At 44.2% G+C, this 19,203-nt stretch overlaps 1 protein-coding gene across 7 annotated transcripts in view; it reads left to right on the top strand.

Moving 5' to 3' along the window:
- The window catches only part of LOC141106496 (calcium-binding protein 2-like), a 170,250-nt gene that overhangs the window by 102,416 nt on the left and 48,631 nt on the right, over positions 1 to 19,203 (top strand). For 3 of the 7 annotated variants that reach the window (XM_073597304.1, XM_073597303.1, XM_073597301.1), the window contains exon 2: positions 3,576 to 3,740. The exons of the other annotated variants lie outside the window; for them this stretch is intronic. In XM_073597304.1, the coding sequence (XP_073453405.1) occupies positions 3,582 to 3,740 (159 nt within the window). In that variant the 5' untranslated portion in view covers positions 3,576 to 3,581. The remainder of the gene's footprint in view (positions 1 to 3,575; positions 3,741 to 19,203) is intronic. 7 annotated transcript variants of the gene reach the window in all.

Below are 19,203 nucleotides of genomic sequence, written 5' to 3'. Positions count from 1 at the left end.
TCCCTTAAATCTGGTTACTTCTTCATCATCACTTCCCATTTAAAATCACTTCCCCTTTAAAAAGTAGAAAACCAACACAAGTAGGACATTTGCCAGGCTTCATTAATGCTTCAAAAATGCATCACAAAAGCATCAAAAACACATACAAAATACATGTTAAAGCATAGCTCCCAACTGTCCCTGATTTGTAGGGACTGTCCCTGATTTGGAGCAATGTCCCTTTGTCCCTCATTCCACCTCATGTGTCCCTCATTTTGGTCTGATCTATGTAGTTGTATATAAAGTGCACATTTTATCTTTCACAAAGTGTTTCACAGTGCTAAACCTTTCATCCAATTTCTAAATTGCTGCATTTGTACATTTTAAAAGCCAATATAAAGGAATAGTAGTGGTAAAAAAGTCCATGTGGATTTAATTAACCTTCTTTTTTTTTTGGTTAATTCTCTTTTAAGGGGGTATGGCAGGGGGCGTGTCCTATGCCTACATACATTTGTTAGTAGATGTCCCTCATTCCCATCTTAAAATGTTGGGAGCTATGGTAAAGCGGTAGGAGCTGTGTTACTAATAAAGGAAAATAGAGCCCTTACTGTCATGTTGACTGACACTGCTTGGGCAGGTTAGTTTTGTGACTTTTGGTCAAAAAAAGGTTACATCTTCTGGCGGTTTTATATTTTTTCCCAAACCCTGTCAATTTTGCTGGACAGATTTGTCTGCATGTAAGTGAGGAGAAAAAGATAAATAAACACAAATAAAATAAAGGAATTTATATACTAAATACTATCAATATTAACTGTATGTAGTTACCAAAATAAAATGTTTTTTCACAACAATTATTTTATGATCTTTTATGAGGGCTGTACTTAAAGTAATGCAAAAGTGAACATTACTTTTTTTATTAACCTACATAGATAGTTCAAATTTCACATGTTGGTAGAGTAACTCTCTCTCTATAGTAACCCTTCTTTTTCATTGCAAATAAATAATGAATTCCAAGCAGAAGAAACATGCCATCATGGAGTTCTTGATGAAGGAGGGGTACAGGCTCTCCAACAACCACAGAAGGCTCACAGAGATGACACATTGACAAGACTCACCAATAGCAAGACATTGCCCATCTCTATGTGTCATCTCCATAAACATTCTGTAGCTTTCTATGGATTTCGAACAGCCTGCACCCCTTCTTTGTCAAGAACGCAATGATGGTGCATTGTTTCTGCCTGGAATCCATTATTTACCTGCAATAATAAAGGAGAAGAAGAATAGTTACTATAGAGGAAGAGTTACTCTACCGACAAAAGAAATCTGAACAACCTATGTAAGTTAATAAAAACATTATGCCCACTTTTGCATTATTTTGGGTACAGCTCTTGCAAATCCCACAAGGGCTGATGTATGAAAAGTCTGCAGTAAGAAAACGTTCTTGTTGTCCATAACAACCAATTAGCTTCTAGCTATTATTTAGCAGTGTAGGTTTGGAAATGAAATATAGCTTTGGATTTCTTGCCAAGGGCGATGAGAACCTTCTCTTACAGACACACATTCCTACATCAGCCATTCCAAGTCGAAATGTTAAGATAAGAACGTGAATAGTCATTCTATTCAAAACAGAATTCCAATCCCAGGTATTAAAGCAATAAAAATATGTCATTTTTTTTAGTGCAATTGTATTCTATTCTATGTATGAAAAAGGAAAGTCTGCTCAAAGGAAAACCTTTACAAGTCAGGAGAAAACACATAGCAGTATTAGGTCTATTCATACCAGAATGCAGAGCATGCATTTCCGTGCCTTGAGTCAAACTGCATTAGGGAGCGCAGTCAATATGAATGGGCGGTAGCACATCTCAAAGAGCAATAAAAAAAAGGTCCTCCTACTTTTTGCCGTGCACACTTGGAGTTGCATTGGGGTGCCATTCAGTTAACGTGTACATTGTTTCCCACATGTTTTTGAAACATGGTAGTGTAAGCAGGCCCTTAGGCGTAGTTCATAGCAGGAATGCATGCATTAATGCACCTTTGTGTTGATGTACTTTGACATGTATTGATATGCATTGCATTAAGAGTGATTTGAATGACAAAATGCAGGTCAACACAACCAAGGGGCAACATAAGAGATCTTCCCCAATACATTGTAATGCAATGTAATGGATTGATGTGAAAAGGTTCTACTGGACACAGTTTATTTTCTCTGTGTTTTGCTATGTTTGAAAATGAAAATGCAAGAAATAACAAGGTACCATGCAGGCATTCCAAGGAAATTGCTCTCAAGGTTGTGTCTGTCATGTTCACATGAACCAGATGATGTTTCTAATTGTGTTTCTTCCAGAGTGAGAAGAATAAAAGTGAGAGTCATATTGGCTACTAGGGCAGTACTGTCCTTAACAACCAGCATGGTTGTTAAGGAGTGGGTGGCCACCGTGTCCTTAACAACCATGACTCATTTGCTGTCAGCAGGGAACCCCACTGACAGCAATAGGCAAACAAAAGAATTGCCGGCATTTAAAATACCCTTCGGGTCAGGTAAGGATTTAAAGGAGAACAACACACATTTTTAAAAATTGCATGCATGAGGTCTCCCAAAATCCATACCAAAGCCTTATTTGAGCATCCAGCCAGCTAGCCAGGAAAGGGGGGTGAGCAAGCGCCTCCCCCGACTGAACTATAACAAGCCACATGCCCCCAACATGGGGGGTGCTGCGTAAATTACGTCACAAGGGGGCAGTGTCACCTTGTGACTCTACTAGGTGGCCCCGCTCCTCTGTTTATTTTGCGGCGGGTGGCGTTGGAGCTGTCATTGGGAGCCAAGCATTGGTGCGGGTCGGGTTTTTCTTTAGGTCAGTAGCTGGCGTTTATCATGATTGACGATGAATCTACTTTGGGGGACTTTTTTTTGGGAGGGGGTTTGAAAAAAGGACTTGTCAAAGACTGGTTTTGTGTTTTTATTTACTTTGCACTTTTTTTGGTGAATGAGTAGGGGTATGTACCCCATACACATTCACATTCGGGCCGGATCTGGGGGCCCCCTAGTTAAAGGGGACTTCCAGATTCCGATAAAGCCCCTTGCCCACAGACCATCACCTAGGGTTGTGAGGAAGGGGCCCTTGGGAAACCCACTGACAGCAGATGAGTCGTGGTTGTTAAGGATGCAACGGCCATCCCCACTCCTTAACAACAATGCTATTTACTGGTTGTAAAGGACGCCAGTGGGTGCCGGCTCCTTAACAAGTAGAGCTAATTGAATATATTTTTTTGAATAATGCGTTGCTAGACCATGACTTATTCAACAAATGTATTTATTTCATTTAGTGATTTGACTTTAGAGGCAGCTTATGCGGTATTTACCATGCATTGTTTACTAGTATGGTAAATACCGCATAAACTGACAGCGAATTGACATTATGAATATCGAATGAGATAATTGGAAAAAAGGTGTTACATGATCAAATTATCTCATACCATATTCTTTAGTAAATTGAGCCCACCCTCTTAATAAGGTTTTTAGTTAGCCGTTTACATGAGAAATATTGCTCCTTTGGTACAAAGGCATATAGTGAGTGTCATCTTTTTTCTCCTATCAGGATGGGATGCACTCCCACTTACAGCTTGCCCCCCTTTCACCCTCTGACCTGGGTGCTGAGATTGTGGAGAGCTGGCCACGACCGCTGCAGAGCTTCGCTGCACTGCAGAGTCTTGCAGGGACGGCCTGCATCTTCCTTCGACACAGCATCGCAATCACACAGATCGTATGTATACGGAATTGTGTTTGGGGGTTTAGGGGCAGAATATAGTAAGCAGTCCTGGCATTTACATTTAAAAAAATAAAAAGATTTAAAATAAAATATTACTTTATTGGTCAAAAAAGTATAATAATGTGTCAAGAAGGAAACACCATGTATTGGTAAATACCACAGACTTCATGTTTATGGCAAAAACAGATTCCAATTAGAGAGGATTTCTCTGGGGGATATCAGTCACATGGTTTGATTAAATGATTTGTGCATTTTTTGCATACCAATTTCCCTACCCCTTACTTGATTTGTTGTAGCCGTATTAGTGCAATTGTGACAGAGAAAATTGAGTACTGTCCATGATACTTTTTTTATTTGCACTAACATACAATTTTTCAGGACAAGCTTTCGGGGTATGTCCCCTTCTTCAAGGTCCAAGCAGTACTGATTCACAAATTTTTAAGCAGAATGTTAAAGAAAAAGAAGAGAAAAAAAAAGAAGAGAAAACCAAACACATACAAATCAATGGTAATAAAGATAGCAGCAGAGTTAGTGAGATAAGACAGAGGGAGAGCTAGGGGGGAATGCAAGGGAGGGGGGGGGGGATGCTAATCACAGAGCGGTCGTAAAACTTTAGCATAATGTGTAAGGAAACCAATATCTAAATTCAGGCCATTATTCTTCGTGTCAAAAAGAAGTATCATTCTTAGTTCAAACGTTTTCCTTTCCTGGATAGTTCTGAAATTCCCTTTAAGAACTAAGACATTGAGGTCTTCTATGGTGTGGTCCGATTGTGAGAAATGATGTCCCACAGGTGTGCATAAACTGTCTTCTTTATGTTCTTTGATGGTATGTCTGTGCAAATTCATCCTCGCTTGCAACTTCTGTCCTGTTTCACCAACATAAGATCCTTTGCTGCACCTTTTGCATTGGATGAGGTACACAACATTACTTGAGGTACAGCTGTAAGATCCCATGATATTGAAGGTCCCATTTGTGTGTGTAACACTTTTGGATAGATTTATCTGGTTGCATAGTTTGCAGCGTTTTTTATTGCAGGGTTTGCTACCCTGCAATAAAACTTCACTCTGATTATGAAGTCACAAATAATGGTAGCAAACCCTGCAATAAAAAACGCTGCAAACTATGCAACCAGATAAATCTATCCAAAAGTGTTACACACACAAATGGGACCTTCAATATCATGGGATCTTACAGCTGTACCTCAAGTAATGTTGTGTACCTCATCCAATGCAAAAGGTGCAGCAAAGGATCTTATGTTGGTGAAACAGGACAGAAGTTGCAAGCGAGGATGAATTTGCACAGACATACCATCAAAGAACATAAAGAAGACAGTTTATGCACACCTGTGGGACATCATTTCTCACAATCGGACCACACCATAGAAGACCTCAATGTCTTAGTTCTTAAAGGGAATTTCAGAACTATCCAGGAAAGGAAAACGTTTGAACTAAGAATGATACTTCTTTTTGACACGAAGAATAATGGCCTGAATTTAGATATTGGTTTCCTTACACATTATGCTAAAGTTTTACGACCGCTCTGTGATTAGCATCCCCCCCCCTTGCATTCCCCCCTAGCTCTCCCTCTGTCTTATCTCACTAACTCTGCTGCTATCTTTATTACCATTGATTTGTATGTGTTTGGTTTTCTCTTCTTTTTTTTTCTCTTCTTTTTCTTTAACATTCTGCTTAAAAATTTGTGAATCAGTACTGCTTGGACCTTGAAGAAGGGGACATACCCCGAAAGCTTGTCCTGAAAAATTGTATGTTAGTGCAAATAAAAAAAGTATCACGGACAGTACTCAATTTTCCCTACCCCTTACCAAAGATAAGTGGCACTGAGAGCATATGGCCATTTCTCCCTCTCTTTCCCACTCCATTCACAAAACATGTTTAGGACCATGTTGTCCTCTGGACCAGTGTTTCTCAACTCCAGTCCTTTTTTTTTTTTTTTTTTCTTTTATCTTGCCACATCAGAGAATCCTTTTTTAAGAGACGTTGTTTCAACTTCCAAAATCAAAAACTATCCCATCTCTTTAATTCACATCATTGTGGCCGCTCTTTAATTTTGCTTTTATTTTCATTTACTCAAAAAATAACTTCTAACTTAAAAAAAAAAAAGGACTGAAGACAACAGTTCTTCAACCGAACAAATATTTTAGACAGTGGGCATATCTTTTACAGTGGCATCTATAAGCCTCCAATTCTCCCCCCCCTCCCTCTCCCAAATACACATCCCCTAAACACCTAGTACACTACATTCTATCTATCCCTTTCATACTCCAGCCATAATTTCCATACACTCTTATACTTTTTTAAGCTACCTCTCCTTCTATACCAGAATTCCTCCTTAATGATCGTATCCTGGACCTCTCTTCTCCATTCACCTATCGTTGGGGGATCTTTTTTCTGCCATTTCCGTGCTATAATTTTCCTGCCCTAAAACAGGCATCTTATGATTGCTGTCTGGGTGTCCTTCAACATGCCATTTACCTCAAATAGGCTCAGAAGGCAGGTTCGAGCCTCCATTACCAATGAGGATCCGAATACTGTGTTAATTTCCTCCACTAGGTTTTCCCAGTATCTATATAGCTTGGGGCAACGCCAAAACATATGTAACAAATCCCCTCTTTTATCCCCACAACGCTGACATTTCGCATCCTGCCTTTTTCCGAACCTGAATAATCTTGCTGGTGTATAATAGAGTCTATAAATTAAATATAAATGGGAGATCCCTTGTGATGGTGAAAGAGATATTCTTGGTCCCAATGCTAGGTTGAATTTCCACTGTTCCACCGTTATTAAGCCAACCTCTTCCTCCCATTTAATTCTCCTCCTGGGCTCCACCTCCCCTACCTGCCCCGCCTCGGATATGCTCTTTTCATTTCTGAAATCCCCCTCTGGATTCCGTACTATTTACCAGTTTTCTTAACACGGGCATTTCGCACCACTCTATCTCCTTGCCCTTAAATTGTGCCTCCAGGGCGTGCTTCACCTGCAAATAACCAAAAAATGATCTATTTGGTAGTTCAAACTCTTCTCTTAGCTCTTGGAATGATTTCAACCTCCCTGCTTTGTACAGTTGCATCAAGCAGTGTATACCCTTCCTCTCCCATTCTTCTATTTTCCCCACCGCACTAAACTCCTTTAGGTTCTTGTTGTTCCATAGCGGGGAGAACTCAGAAAACCCCACATATCCCAATATCTTTTTTACTGTCTTCCAACATCTGATCTTTAACTGGGTTGTGGGGCAACTATATCCAAAGTGTTCTGCCTCCACTGCCTCCACCTCTGTTTTCTGACTATTATTACTGACCCATAAACTATTTCTTCCCACCCTTTCTTCAGACGCGTTGCTGCCCCTCATAAACTGGATTTGAGCTGCTAAAAAATAGCACCAGGGGTCCTGTAGTGCCAGGCCTCCCGCCTCCCTCGGCCGCCGCAGTGCCCTCAATCCCATCCTGGCCACTCCACTTTTCCAAATTAACTCCCTAAATAAGCTGTCCAGCTTCCTAAACCAATGCCCTGGAATCCAGACAGGGGAATTGTGGAGAATAAAAAGGATTTGTGGCATCCATATCATTTTAATAAGATTGCATCTACCGGCGACCGAGAGAGGAAGGCCACCCCACACCCGGCTCTTCTGTTTCAGTTTAACCATTAGTGGTACTACATTCCCTGTTATATACTGCCCTGGATCTCTGGTTATGTTTACCCCCAAATATCTCATTTGATCTACAATTTTTATAGAATTCACCTGACTTGGGAGAGAGTTCACTAGGGGGTCTACCGGCAATAGGGCTGATTTATCCCAATTGATCTTTAAACCTGAAAAGTGTCCGAATTCTTTAATTAATTTCACGGCTGCTAGTAGGGAGGTTTGTGTATCTTCCAGAAATAACAGGATGTCATCTGCATACATTGCGATTTTCTCTTCTACTCCCCTATTTTTGAAACCCTGTATTTCTTGTAATTTCCTCAGAGCCGTTGCCAAGGGCTCCAGTGCGAGGGCGAAAAGCAGGGGCGACAACGGACACCCCTGTCTCGTCCCCCTCCCCAACTGGAACCACTCGGAACACTCCCCATTTACCCTGACTCTAGCTTTTGGTTTGTCATATAGAAGCCTCAGCCAATTCACAAAGTTTGGGCCAAATTTAAACTCTGCCAATACCTTCCACAAGTAGTGCCACTCAAGGCTATCAAATGCCTTGGCTGCATCTAATGATAAAATCGCCCTGTTACCTCCCCTCTCCGTAGGAACTTGTATGTTGCCATACACTCTCCTAATGTTCATACTCACTGATCTCCCCGGTATAAAACCGGTTTGATCCGTGTGTACTACTCTAGAAATAATTTTTTTTAACCTATTTGCTAGGGCTTTGGCCAAGATCTTAACGTCTGTACATAATAGTGAGATTGGTCTATATGATGCAGGGTCCAGCGGGTTCTTCCCCTCTTTCAAAAGAATTATGATTGTAGCTTCTGTCATAGATATGGGTAAACTACCTTCCCCCATGGCTCCGTTCAACGTTTCTAACAATTTTGGGAGCAGGGCTTCTCCGTATTTTTTATACAGTTCTGCCGGTAATCCGTCAGGTCCTGGTGCTTTTTGATTCACCATTTCCTTTACCACTCCTTGTAGCTCCATCAATGTCAGCGGGGCTTCCAGGGCCTCCCTTTCCTCACTAGATAGCGAAGTTATTCTTAATTTTCCAAAAAACTCCCGCATCTCCCCTTTTACATCTGCTTGTGGGGCTTTGTACAAATCTTCATAATATTCTTTGAACACCTTCACCATACCAGAAGTGTGTCTTATAATGTTCCCGTCCCTATCCCACACTGCAGGTATAGTAGATGGAGAGCCATTAGCCCTAGCTATTAATGCCAAGGTCCTGCCCACCGATTCCCCTTCACAAAAAAAACTTTGTTTCTGAAACATTTTTCTCTTTTCCTCTTTTTCCAGGGCTATCTTTCTGTATTCCTCCTGGCCCTTGACCCAGGCCTCGTGCCTAACTGTAGTTGGCTCCTCTAAATATCTATCTTCTACCTCCTTTACCTTCACCCTAGCTTTATGTTCTTTAGTTTGTGCTTTCCTTTTAACATAGGAGATTTTCTGTATAAGAACTCCTCTAAGGTAGGCCTTCAGGGCATCCTTGATTCAGGGTTATAAACTCTTTCAAATTGCTCACAATCCCCCCATCATCCTCAACCACCTCAAGCCAAAGGGGATTCAATTTCCACTCCCTCCGACCAATGCAGGGGGGCTGTTTTGATTGAAAAAATCACAGGTGAGTGGTCCGAGAGCCCCCTTGGATCGTACTCGATCCCAACCATCACTTTCAAAGCCCCCTAATTACAAAACACCAGGTCTATCCTAGACAGAGTGGCATGTGTCCTTGAGTGGCACCAATATTGCCTCTCCCCTGGATGCCACCTCCTCCAGATATCTACCCACCCTACTTCCTCACAGAATTGGAGGAGCGGGGTCCTAGGTGCCCCTGCAGGAGAAGACCCTGCCGGAAATCTATCCAAGCAGTTGTTCATGGCCATATTAAAATCCCCCATCACTATGACTGGCACCCCAGGTTTATCTGCTATAAAACTTATTAATTTGTTGAGTACCTCAGTTTTGAATGGAGGAGGTATATATACACCAGCAAGAACACAGTCCCGTCCCTCAATATTACAATAGAGAAAGACATACCGACCATACTCATCCAATCTACTCTGCCTACAGGAGAAAACCAAACCAGTGTTTATCAATACACTCACTCCCCTCGAATACGATGTATGAGTTGAGTGATACTGCTCTTGGTAACTCCTATTCCTTAGTGTATTCACTGAGCCCTTTTCTAGATGGGTCTCCTGAAGGCAGAGTATCCTAACATCCCTTGTTCTGGCCATAGAGAAGATTGCTTGTTTCTTACAGACTTCTTTCACTCCCCTTACATTCCATGAACATATCTTCATACACTTAAATTTACCTATTTTTGTGCCTATCATTTCTTATACCTATACCTTAACTCAAAATAACACTTAATTCTCGAAACTTTTGTGATTGATTTTTGATATTCTAGTGCCTTTACTTTTTGTGTAACCACTACATTATCTCTATCCCACCATTCTAACTTTCTACTCCCCTCCCCCTCCCCATAGCCCCTTCCACACATCCTCACCCCCAAATCCCCCCCACCCTCCGTCCCCTCCCAACCCCCCCCCTCCCCCAACTGCCCCAACCTGGGCCTATCCCACCGAGCCTCTAAAGTGACCGTGTTTAACCCTTTCAACCTGGGTATACCTCCTTCCTCCTTTTGCATTGCAACCTAAACCCTTTTGTCAGAGGGGGATTACCCCCAACATACTTAATACGTGTATAGTTTTTATAACTACTATCTCCCTACACCCACACCTTTTGAAAAATGTGCCCTTAGGAAAGGGGCAGAAAAAAAAGAAAGCACAAGGGGAGAGGGAGAAGGAGAGGAGAGGCCAAAAAAAAAGGCGAAACAACCATCTACTCTAACCTCCTACTCCTTCCCCCTCTCCCTCCGAGACTGTGTGCCCAGCCGCAACCCACCCCCATCCCTTTCCAACCAAGACAACACCTCCGCAGGGGTATTGAAAAATTTCACCTCTCCATTTGCTATCACCCGTAAACGGGCTGGATACAGCAACGCGTAGTTAAGTCCACGCTGCTGTAAACTTCGTTTGCATTCTATAAATTTTGCTCTCTGTCTCTGCAGTTCAGGGGAAAAGTCCGGATACAGGGATATTCTTGCGCCATTGTATATAACATGCTTCATCTCTCTTGCTCTCTGAAGAATAGTAACCTTGTCCCTGAAAAACAGCAATTTGACTATAAGGGGCCTTGGCTGACCCCCTGAGTGTGGGACCCTCGGGGCAATTCTATGTGCCCGCTCAATAGCGAACAAGCCGGAAAATGCATCTTTACCAAACATGTCTCTGAACCACCCCTCCATGAACTCTACAGGCTTATTCCCTTCACTTTTCTCAGGGAGGCCTAGAACCCTCACATTCTTCCTCCGTGCCCTGTTCTCAAAGTCATCCATTTTTTGAAGGCATGTATTTAGTTGTTCCTTCATCCTCTTAACCTCTTGCCTCAGTGGGTTCACATCATCCTCCAACTGGCCAAGTCTCTCTTCTAGAACGGTAGTTCGAGCACACACCTCCTGCATATCCCTCTTCATCATGGCCAAGTCAGCTCTAATACCCTTAAGTTGATCTGATAGATCCGACAACGTGGTCTTACAGACATTTATTGCCAAGAGAATGTCCTGCAAGGATGGTCCCTGCTCTTGTGCCTCCTTATCATTTAGTGCCCCATTACCCGGGTCACTCAAAACACTCTCCTTTTCCAGATGCGTCTGTGATGCTGAGTCTATTACTGCGGGCACACAGATTTCAGCTGGTCCTTGGCTTTTTCTACCCCCAGGGTTACTACCCTGCGCCCCTTGAGCTTGCGCACCCCCCGCCTGATTCCCCTTTTTTGGCGTGCAATTTGGCGTATGGGCAAAGCGCTCCAGTTTTGCGGCAGTCCCCTGAACAACTTTATCCTTAGGACCTCGCAAATTGTGCGCCCCAGCTCCTTCCTGTGCTGTAGCCTCCTCCGACCCCTTCTTCCTGGTCATCTTGACTTTCCTCACACCTTGGAATTACCAAAAGTAGGAAGAGTTGTACTAATTTTTGCGTGGTGCGTAAATCTGCTGATTCAGAAAAAAAAAGAGAAGCCGTCTCCTAAAAGGACTCACAACCCCTGAATTGTAAATACTGGGGGAAATATCACAGTGTCTTCTCCAGATTTAAATATGCCCCCTCTTACACATGAAAGCATGGACTCACCAAGAGATGGCTCTTCGGGGGGTTCCCCAGATTTTCATTATGCAGGAAATGACACAAGTAGGTTACCTTAAGGTACACAATGCGCAGTGTACCTGGGTGATCCCTTCCTCCTCTCTCCCTCCTTCCCCCCGTCCTTTAATCCACAACTCCGGTCAGCAGCTTCCACCTGCCTGCCGACCAGTCACGCTGCTGGCCGGCATAAGCGTTCTTCTAAGGGGTCCGGTGTAGTGTAGTCCTCCGCCCCCGGGATCGCCAAGGAGACGGCGTCAGCCCGATCTATGAGCCGGCTGCTCGTTCCCTGTCTCCCCCGTCCTCCGATCGTCAGTGGCTCGGACACGCCGTTATGGCATCCTCGGCTTCCAGCATGGGCTGCAGGCAGCGGGCGTAGGGAGAAGCAGCTGGGTCCAGGTTCTCAACGCCCTCCCCCTCCCCTCAGCCTCCGGTCACGCCCATTCCCGATCTCAACTCCAGTCCTTAAGGCGCCCCAACAGGTCATGTTTTCAGGCTCTCCATTAATTTGCACAGGTGATTTGATCAGTTTCACTGCCTTAGTCATTTCCACAGCTGTTTCATCTGAGGGGTATCCTGAAAACATGACCTGTTGGGGCGCCTTGAGGACTGGAGTTGAGAAACACTGCTCTGGACACACCACTGGTCCGTGGGAAGTCAATGGCTACCCTGACTAAACTAATTTGTGTAATTTAAGCTTTCAAATACACCTATCACCAATGAATTATCTAGGCTGTCATTACTGACTTCTGCCTTTGAGAATGTTTGTTCCCTAGCTGTCATTCTCATCCATTGGCTTCAGTGTTTTTGCAGTTGCTACCTGGAACAAGTACAGAGATAAGAAATTGTTCCACTCATTTATAGCATGCATTTTCTGGGCCTGTGACTCAAAAAGTAGGCAGTAGCCAGGCAACTAGAATTTTCAGGAGGCCAGCAATGGCAGCCCCCCTGCTTTACTCATGACAGTTGCACTTTAAAGCTAAGCTACTTGTGGATCCAAAAAGGAAAAGCTTAGTAGGTATTTCAGTGCCAGCCAAATGCCTCACAACTGCCAGGTAAAAAAGGGTATGTGAGACATGGTAAATGGTGCTTGCAATGTTCAAGCTACCCTAGATATTCACTTGAATATTTCTCCTACTCTCATCATTAAAATGTCAGTATGGCTGACCAGGAAGCCTTATTTTATAGTATTAAAACTACAGTTGGCTACTTTGCCCACTGGATATAATGGTGCTTTCTAAATCTGGTTTGCTGACTTAGCGGTCCTCCCAGCACTGATACTGTAGCAGAGTCACTATTTACTCACCATGTTCAAGGCCAGAGCCTAATAGCTTGCAGCTTCTCCAAAAGACCCAGCTACTGCGGGGAGTCTTGGAGTACTCCAGTTCCATTGGGGTGGCGCTTTGTCCTTAGGTCTTGAATCCCTCCAGCTGCTCCCCTGTGTTACCAGAGCTACATCATTTCACTGTGAAGAATGATGCCTATGAAGATAATCAAAGGTAGTTGTGCTGCTGTTCTACTGCGAATCTCAGAAATTTCAGATGAGCAGGGAATATTGGAACATTGAGGTGTGCATCCTTGATGTCTATTGACGCTAGAAGTTCTCCTCCCGAAGGGTGGATACTACTGAGCGCAAATTGATTCCATGCGAAACGAGTGAATGTTTAGGAACTGGTTCAGACCCTTGAGATCTAAAATGGGTCTGACATCTCCATTCGGTTTTGGCACCGTGTAGAGGTTTGAATAAAACCCCAAACTTTGTTCTCCTAAGGGAGTCTCTATGATCACCCCTTGAGACAGCAGCCGGTCTAGTGCCTGAAATAAGGACCTTCTTTTTATTAAGTCCTTGGGAACGCTCGATCTTAGGAAGCGAGACGGTGGAAACTCCCGAAACTCTAGCTTGTATCCCAGAGACACTGTGGAGATGACCCATCTGTCCTGGATTTCCTCCCGCCAGGCTCCTGAAAACTGCCAAAGCCTTCCCCCCACTCGATCGAGTGGGGGGCACACCTTCATAAGAAGGCCTTGGGACTCTGCTTTGCCTGATTTCTGCCCCAGGGCTTTTTCTGGCCCTGAGCTTGGTTCAGAGGCCTTCCTCTTGGAGTTGATGGCGGAGGCCGTCGTGACTGCCTGTAGGCTGTTGTCCCAGGCAATGGAGAAGCAGAACATTTAAAAAAGGGACTCCTACTCTTTCTTTTCACTGGATGAAGGGTACTTTTTCCACCTGAGATTTTCTGGATATATTTATCCAAGTCATCCCCAAACAACATGAAAGGGAAACCCAGTCAGCAGCTTCTTACAAGGCAACTCTGCTGACCAATGCTTAAGCCACAGAACCCTCCGCGTGTGTACTAACAAAAGGGCAAGGCAAGACATCTTATGAATAGAATCTTTAAAAACAAACAAAACAAAAGGCCTAGGCAGCTCTGCTAGGCCTGGGACCTCCTCCCCTTTGACAACCTGTTTCCCTTTGTTTTTTTGACCCCTTTCACACTGGGGCGCTAAAAATAGCGCCTGCAAAGTGCCCTGAAACTGCCGCTGCTTTGTCTCCAATGTGAAAGCCCCAAGGGCTTTCACACTGGAGCGTTGCGCTAGCAGGACAGGAAAAAAAGTCCTGCTAGCAGCATCTTTGGAGTGATGAAGGAGCGGTGTGTATAGCGCTCCTTCACTGCTCCTGCCTATTGAAATAAATGGGGCACCGCGGCTATACTGCCGGCAAAGCGCCTCTGCAGAGGCGCTTTGCGGTCGTTTTTAACCCTTTCTAGGCCACTAGCGGGGGGGTAAAACCACCCCGATAGCGGCCGAATACCGCCACTAAAATGACGCTAAAAATAGCGGCGCTTTACCGCCGGCGCACCTCGCGCCCCAGTGAGAATGGGGCCTAAGGAATTGACAGACGCCGATTGCTGCTACTGCAGGCTGTGCTACTGCACCGGCCATGGCAAACTAGGCTTTAAGCAATGACTCTAGCCTCTTATTCGCTGGGTCTTTAAACACCTCAACATTGTTTACTGGACAAGTAAGACTTTTTTTTCAGAGAAGAAACAGCAGTATCTACTGCTGGCACACTCCATTTCTTAGTGAATTTCTCCTCCATAGGATAAATTTGAGATAATCTCTTAGGAGGAATAAAATGCCTGTCTGGATGATCCCAGTCAGCATAAATAAGCTGTTCCAGCAACGGGTGCATAGGGAAAGTGTGTGAACCCTGAGGAGACTTTAGAGAACCCAAAGAGGAGAAGAGAGCTGCAGTCATCTCTGCTAAGGGTAACTTATAAAAAAAAATGCACTGTTTCAGTGAGTGATTGAATTAGCAATCTTTGAGACTGTGAAGTTGAAAAGGACTCCTCTGGGACAGAGTCCTCAAATGAGGAACCATCCTCCTCCCCTATAGTGGGTCCCCCAAGGGCACATCCGAATCCCCTACCCACTCCTGATCCGCAGATGATGGGTCCAGGATAGGGGAAGGGGATCTGTCGCGCTTCTTCCCAGCCTGGGAGGAGGATGATAACAAACTAGCTATCTTTCCCTCCAAACCAGCCAAGGCTGTAGCCAAGTTGTCCTTAGTGACGTATGCAGAGGCTGGAGTGTTGGAGGTAGCTACAATGCCTGATGGACCCAATGACTCAGCCAGGTCAGCTGCTTCAGGACTTTCAGGGAAGGATGGTACTGTGGAGGCATAACTAGGGTACCCAGACCCTGACCGCTGTGCTTTTGCGCCCCTTCTCTCTGTTTTTTCCTTCTCTTTCAGGAATACATAGTCCTAAGCACAAAGCAGAGGTACTGACACCATGCATCTATTGCTGAGATCAATCCTAGCAATGGTTAATAAGCCGCTATCAATGCTACAGCCAGATGCTGAGTAGATGGGTCTTGAAAATGCCTGTACCCAACACCCAGCGCTTACATGCCCCTGGATCGGTGTCTGTGTCTCTCCATCAGCCACCATTCTACATACACAGACTACGCGCCTGTGTCGTGAAAAAACGTGCACGCCGATCCACGTGCACGCCAGCGGCGCCGAGTCCCACCCCCCTGTGACATCCTTTCTATTCATATTATATGAAGGAGAGAACTTTCGCAGCGTGGGTGGCGATCCACACCGGGAATCCCGGGTTGGCAAGCATGCTGGTGGAGACCTCTAAATCCCCCCCCTCTCCCTATGAGCGGCTGATGATAGGAGATGGGAGAGCAGACTCCTCCACAAGTAGTGCTTAACACATTTATCCAAAGAGGCAAGCATGGGATGTTTCACATAGGTATGTTTATTTACACGCTCTAGTAGTTGAAAAACAAAACAGGCAAGACAACATCTACTCAATCAAGAAAGAAGTCCATAGGAATTTCCCAGGATCTTCTTTAACTTACCATTCGCATTCGCAGGGTACTTACTGGAATAATACAGTGACCCAATCTTCACCCATCACGGATTCATGCCAGACCTTCAAGGACAGGATCCCCTTTGTATGTAGGGTCCATTGCCTTGGACCTGTATAGCGCCCTGCCAAAGCAAACCTGTGGTATAGGAATGTGACCAAGGTGCTAGATTCCAGGGCTCAGCTCTTCTAAGAGAAGCGTTACAGGCAAAACTTTGTACTTCCATACCGAAGCTCGGGTACCATCCACTTTAGCCTTTGTTTCTGGCTCTTTGAATGGATCCGATTGCGCAGCTCCTTGACCCTGTCAGGACCATCTAAAGAGCATTCTTAGCACAACCTTAACCTTGACCAAGACCTTAGACACTGGCGAAAAAAAACTGAGGTATTCCCTGTATGGGAGGGGTTATATGCCAGTGTCCATCACCTGAAGGTGGCTTATAACCCATACAGTAATTACTGTGGTGCTCTGTGTCCCATGATGTACGATTAAAAAAAACATTATTGGCCATAACAAATACCCATATACACAGGGTCAGGTCAGGACTTGGGTTTCCGGGCCAAGAAATTGTGGGGTCTGATCTAATCATGTGAGATAGAAGTGATGTATAGCCAAGCAGCAAAATTAGGGGACCTTGTGACCCACTTCATCGTTAGAAAGTAGGGGGTGGGAGAATGCATTCTGCAATGGAATTGCAAGACATAGCGACAGAAATATGGCGTATGGAAAGGGGTCGAGTAGGATGGCCCAGCTGGGGTGATGCAGACAGATAGCTGCAGGAATAACATGTAGGTGGACTGCTGTCGAACAAAGTCAGACAAAGCTTGCACAAGGGAGATAGAAGCAGCCCTAATTTAAAGTTCCATGAACTGTAATGCCCTGTACACTTGAGCGGAATGTCCAACAGAAAAAGTCAGACGGAAGCTTTTCATTGTCTATTCCAAACGTGTGTAGGCCTCATCGGACTTCTTTTTTCTAAAATTCTGACGGACCTAGAAATGGAACATGTTCTAAATATTTCCAACAGAACCAATTCCTATCGGGAAAACCGATCATCTGTATGCTGTCCCGACCGACCAAAAACGACGCAAGCTGTGAAGCAAGTACGAGATGGAAGCTATTGGCTACTGGCTATTATACGTCCTTTTTCTAGTCCCGTCGTAAGTGTTGTATGTCACCGCGTTCTGGATGGTCGGACTTTGGCCGGACTTTGGCCAGACTTGACCATGTGTAGGCAAGACCTCTTGAATGGAATTCCGTCGGAATTCCGTCGGAGTTCCGTCTATGAAACCTTCGGAGTTTAAACCGGTCGTGTGTACGTGGCATTAGAAATGACAAGTTTGGATGCACCTTTGGCTGTTGTAGATGGGAAACCAATGGGCCTGTCTGTAACTGAACAGACAGCTCCATGAGAGGTGGCCATCTATAGAAGGGATAACTCAGCTTGAAACAGAGTAGGTTCAGACTGGAATACTCCTACAAGGGTAAGGAGAGGACGCCCCCATATGGAGAAGGTGAATATTACCTCAGAGGTGGCAGAGGTGGGCAAGGAGGTGTCAAGTTGGGGCGTTTTCAGATAGACTGCCCCAACCATACACAGTGAAAGCCTTTAAATTAGAATGCCTTGCTGCCAGGAGCCAAGCAGTGGGGCAGAACAGTGGATAGACTCCTCATCTATGAACCAAATATGTGGGTTAGGAAGCTAAAGAGATAGAAATCCCTGACTCAGGTGAACCTCATTTGTTTACTGAAAGAGTGTAACTGGGCAAGACGCAGAGAGAAGATTAACGACTTGCTGACCATAATACATACATATATGTTGCGGATTGCAAGTGGTTTACTAGGAATATGACTAAAGATATCAGCCATAACCCCAGTATTGTTTTTTTTATCCAGGAGCTGGCTTTCACTTGAAAGTGTTCAAAGCAGCTCAAAAGCAACTGGAACGCGTTCAAAAGTGGACATCCCCTCCCACCGCTCGCCAGTGTCTCTCAGGTTTCTGCCTCTTTCACCCAAGAAAAAATCCGACAGCCTGGTGTCACTGCCTGGTCTCAGAGGCGATCAAGGAGTAGATAACCATTGATCGTGCCTATGGCCTTGGAGGACTGGAGTGATATCATGGTGTCACTTCCAGTCTAGGTTGGAAGTAAACAATTTACCTTTTTAAAGCAAAAGTTTAACATTTTTTTTGCTTTTAATGGTAAAGAAGAGATTTTGGGTCTTTTTGACCCCAGGTATCTTCATAAAGAGGACGTGTCATCCGTATTTCAATTACAAGGAATGTTTGCTACCTAAAAATTAAATATATTGCCACATTGCTGGAAATGCTAACTACTTATTGTTTCTTATTGAAATGATTGTGTGCCAACCGCTAAAAGGTAAAGTTGAAATTTATTTAACCAAACCCAATTGGACATGTTTGTGACATGTTGTTGTGTGCTGGAAAGATGAAGAGAGAGAGGGTTGCATAGCATCTTTTCATGCAGCAGGGGTTGGTATGCCTGTTGTCTGCTCTGTCCTAGGTAAAAGTAAAGTGATTGCTGGAGACAACATTCAAGGGCTCTGCCAGGGTAATTAAATCTGAATTTTGTGTAGAGAGAACCAGAGGGAACCAGCCTATTGACTGTGGGGACTTGTCCTAGTCAATAACCCTGTGACTACCAAGGTGGTGTCTCCTAACCAAGACACAAGGTGGAGTGGGCCTCCCACTTCCAATCTAGCAGAGTGGAAACTGGGTCCCCATTTCAACTTTGCTAGATTGTTTATTTTTTTAATATTATGAGTATTGCAACAATAAGAGGGAGAATCCATTGTCAGGAATATCCAAAACTTCAAGATGGGCAGGAACTATTAAAAAACTATCTTAGAAAGATCTCAAGACTGGAGATTATTCATGAGTAGGGGCGTGTTCATTAAGAACTAACATTGTGTTCGGAAACATCCACAGGATTAAATGGGTCACTTCATACAACATTTTTATTGTGGATGCATTTTCTCAAACATTTTTATTATCTTTAAGAGATTTTGTTGGAAAGACAAAGGTATAAACCTCAGTACCCAGATCATTTTAGAATATTATGGTGTGAAGCATGGACCATTGGCATGGACCATAGGGTGAGTACATGGATTGAAACCTGGCTACAAGGGCAAGTTCAGAGGGTGGTGATAAATGGAGAATACTCAGAATGGTCAGGGGTGGGAAGTGGGGCCCC

The sequence above is a fragment of the Aquarana catesbeiana genome, linkage group LG08 (genome assembly GCF_042186555.1).
Source record: "Aquarana catesbeiana isolate 2022-GZ linkage group LG08, ASM4218655v1, whole genome shotgun sequence".
Taxonomy (NCBI): domain Eukaryota; kingdom Metazoa; phylum Chordata; class Amphibia; order Anura; family Ranidae; genus Aquarana; species Aquarana catesbeiana.
The sequence above is the reverse complement of the archived record's forward strand: the minus strand, read 5'-3'. Positions and strand labels throughout refer to the sequence as shown.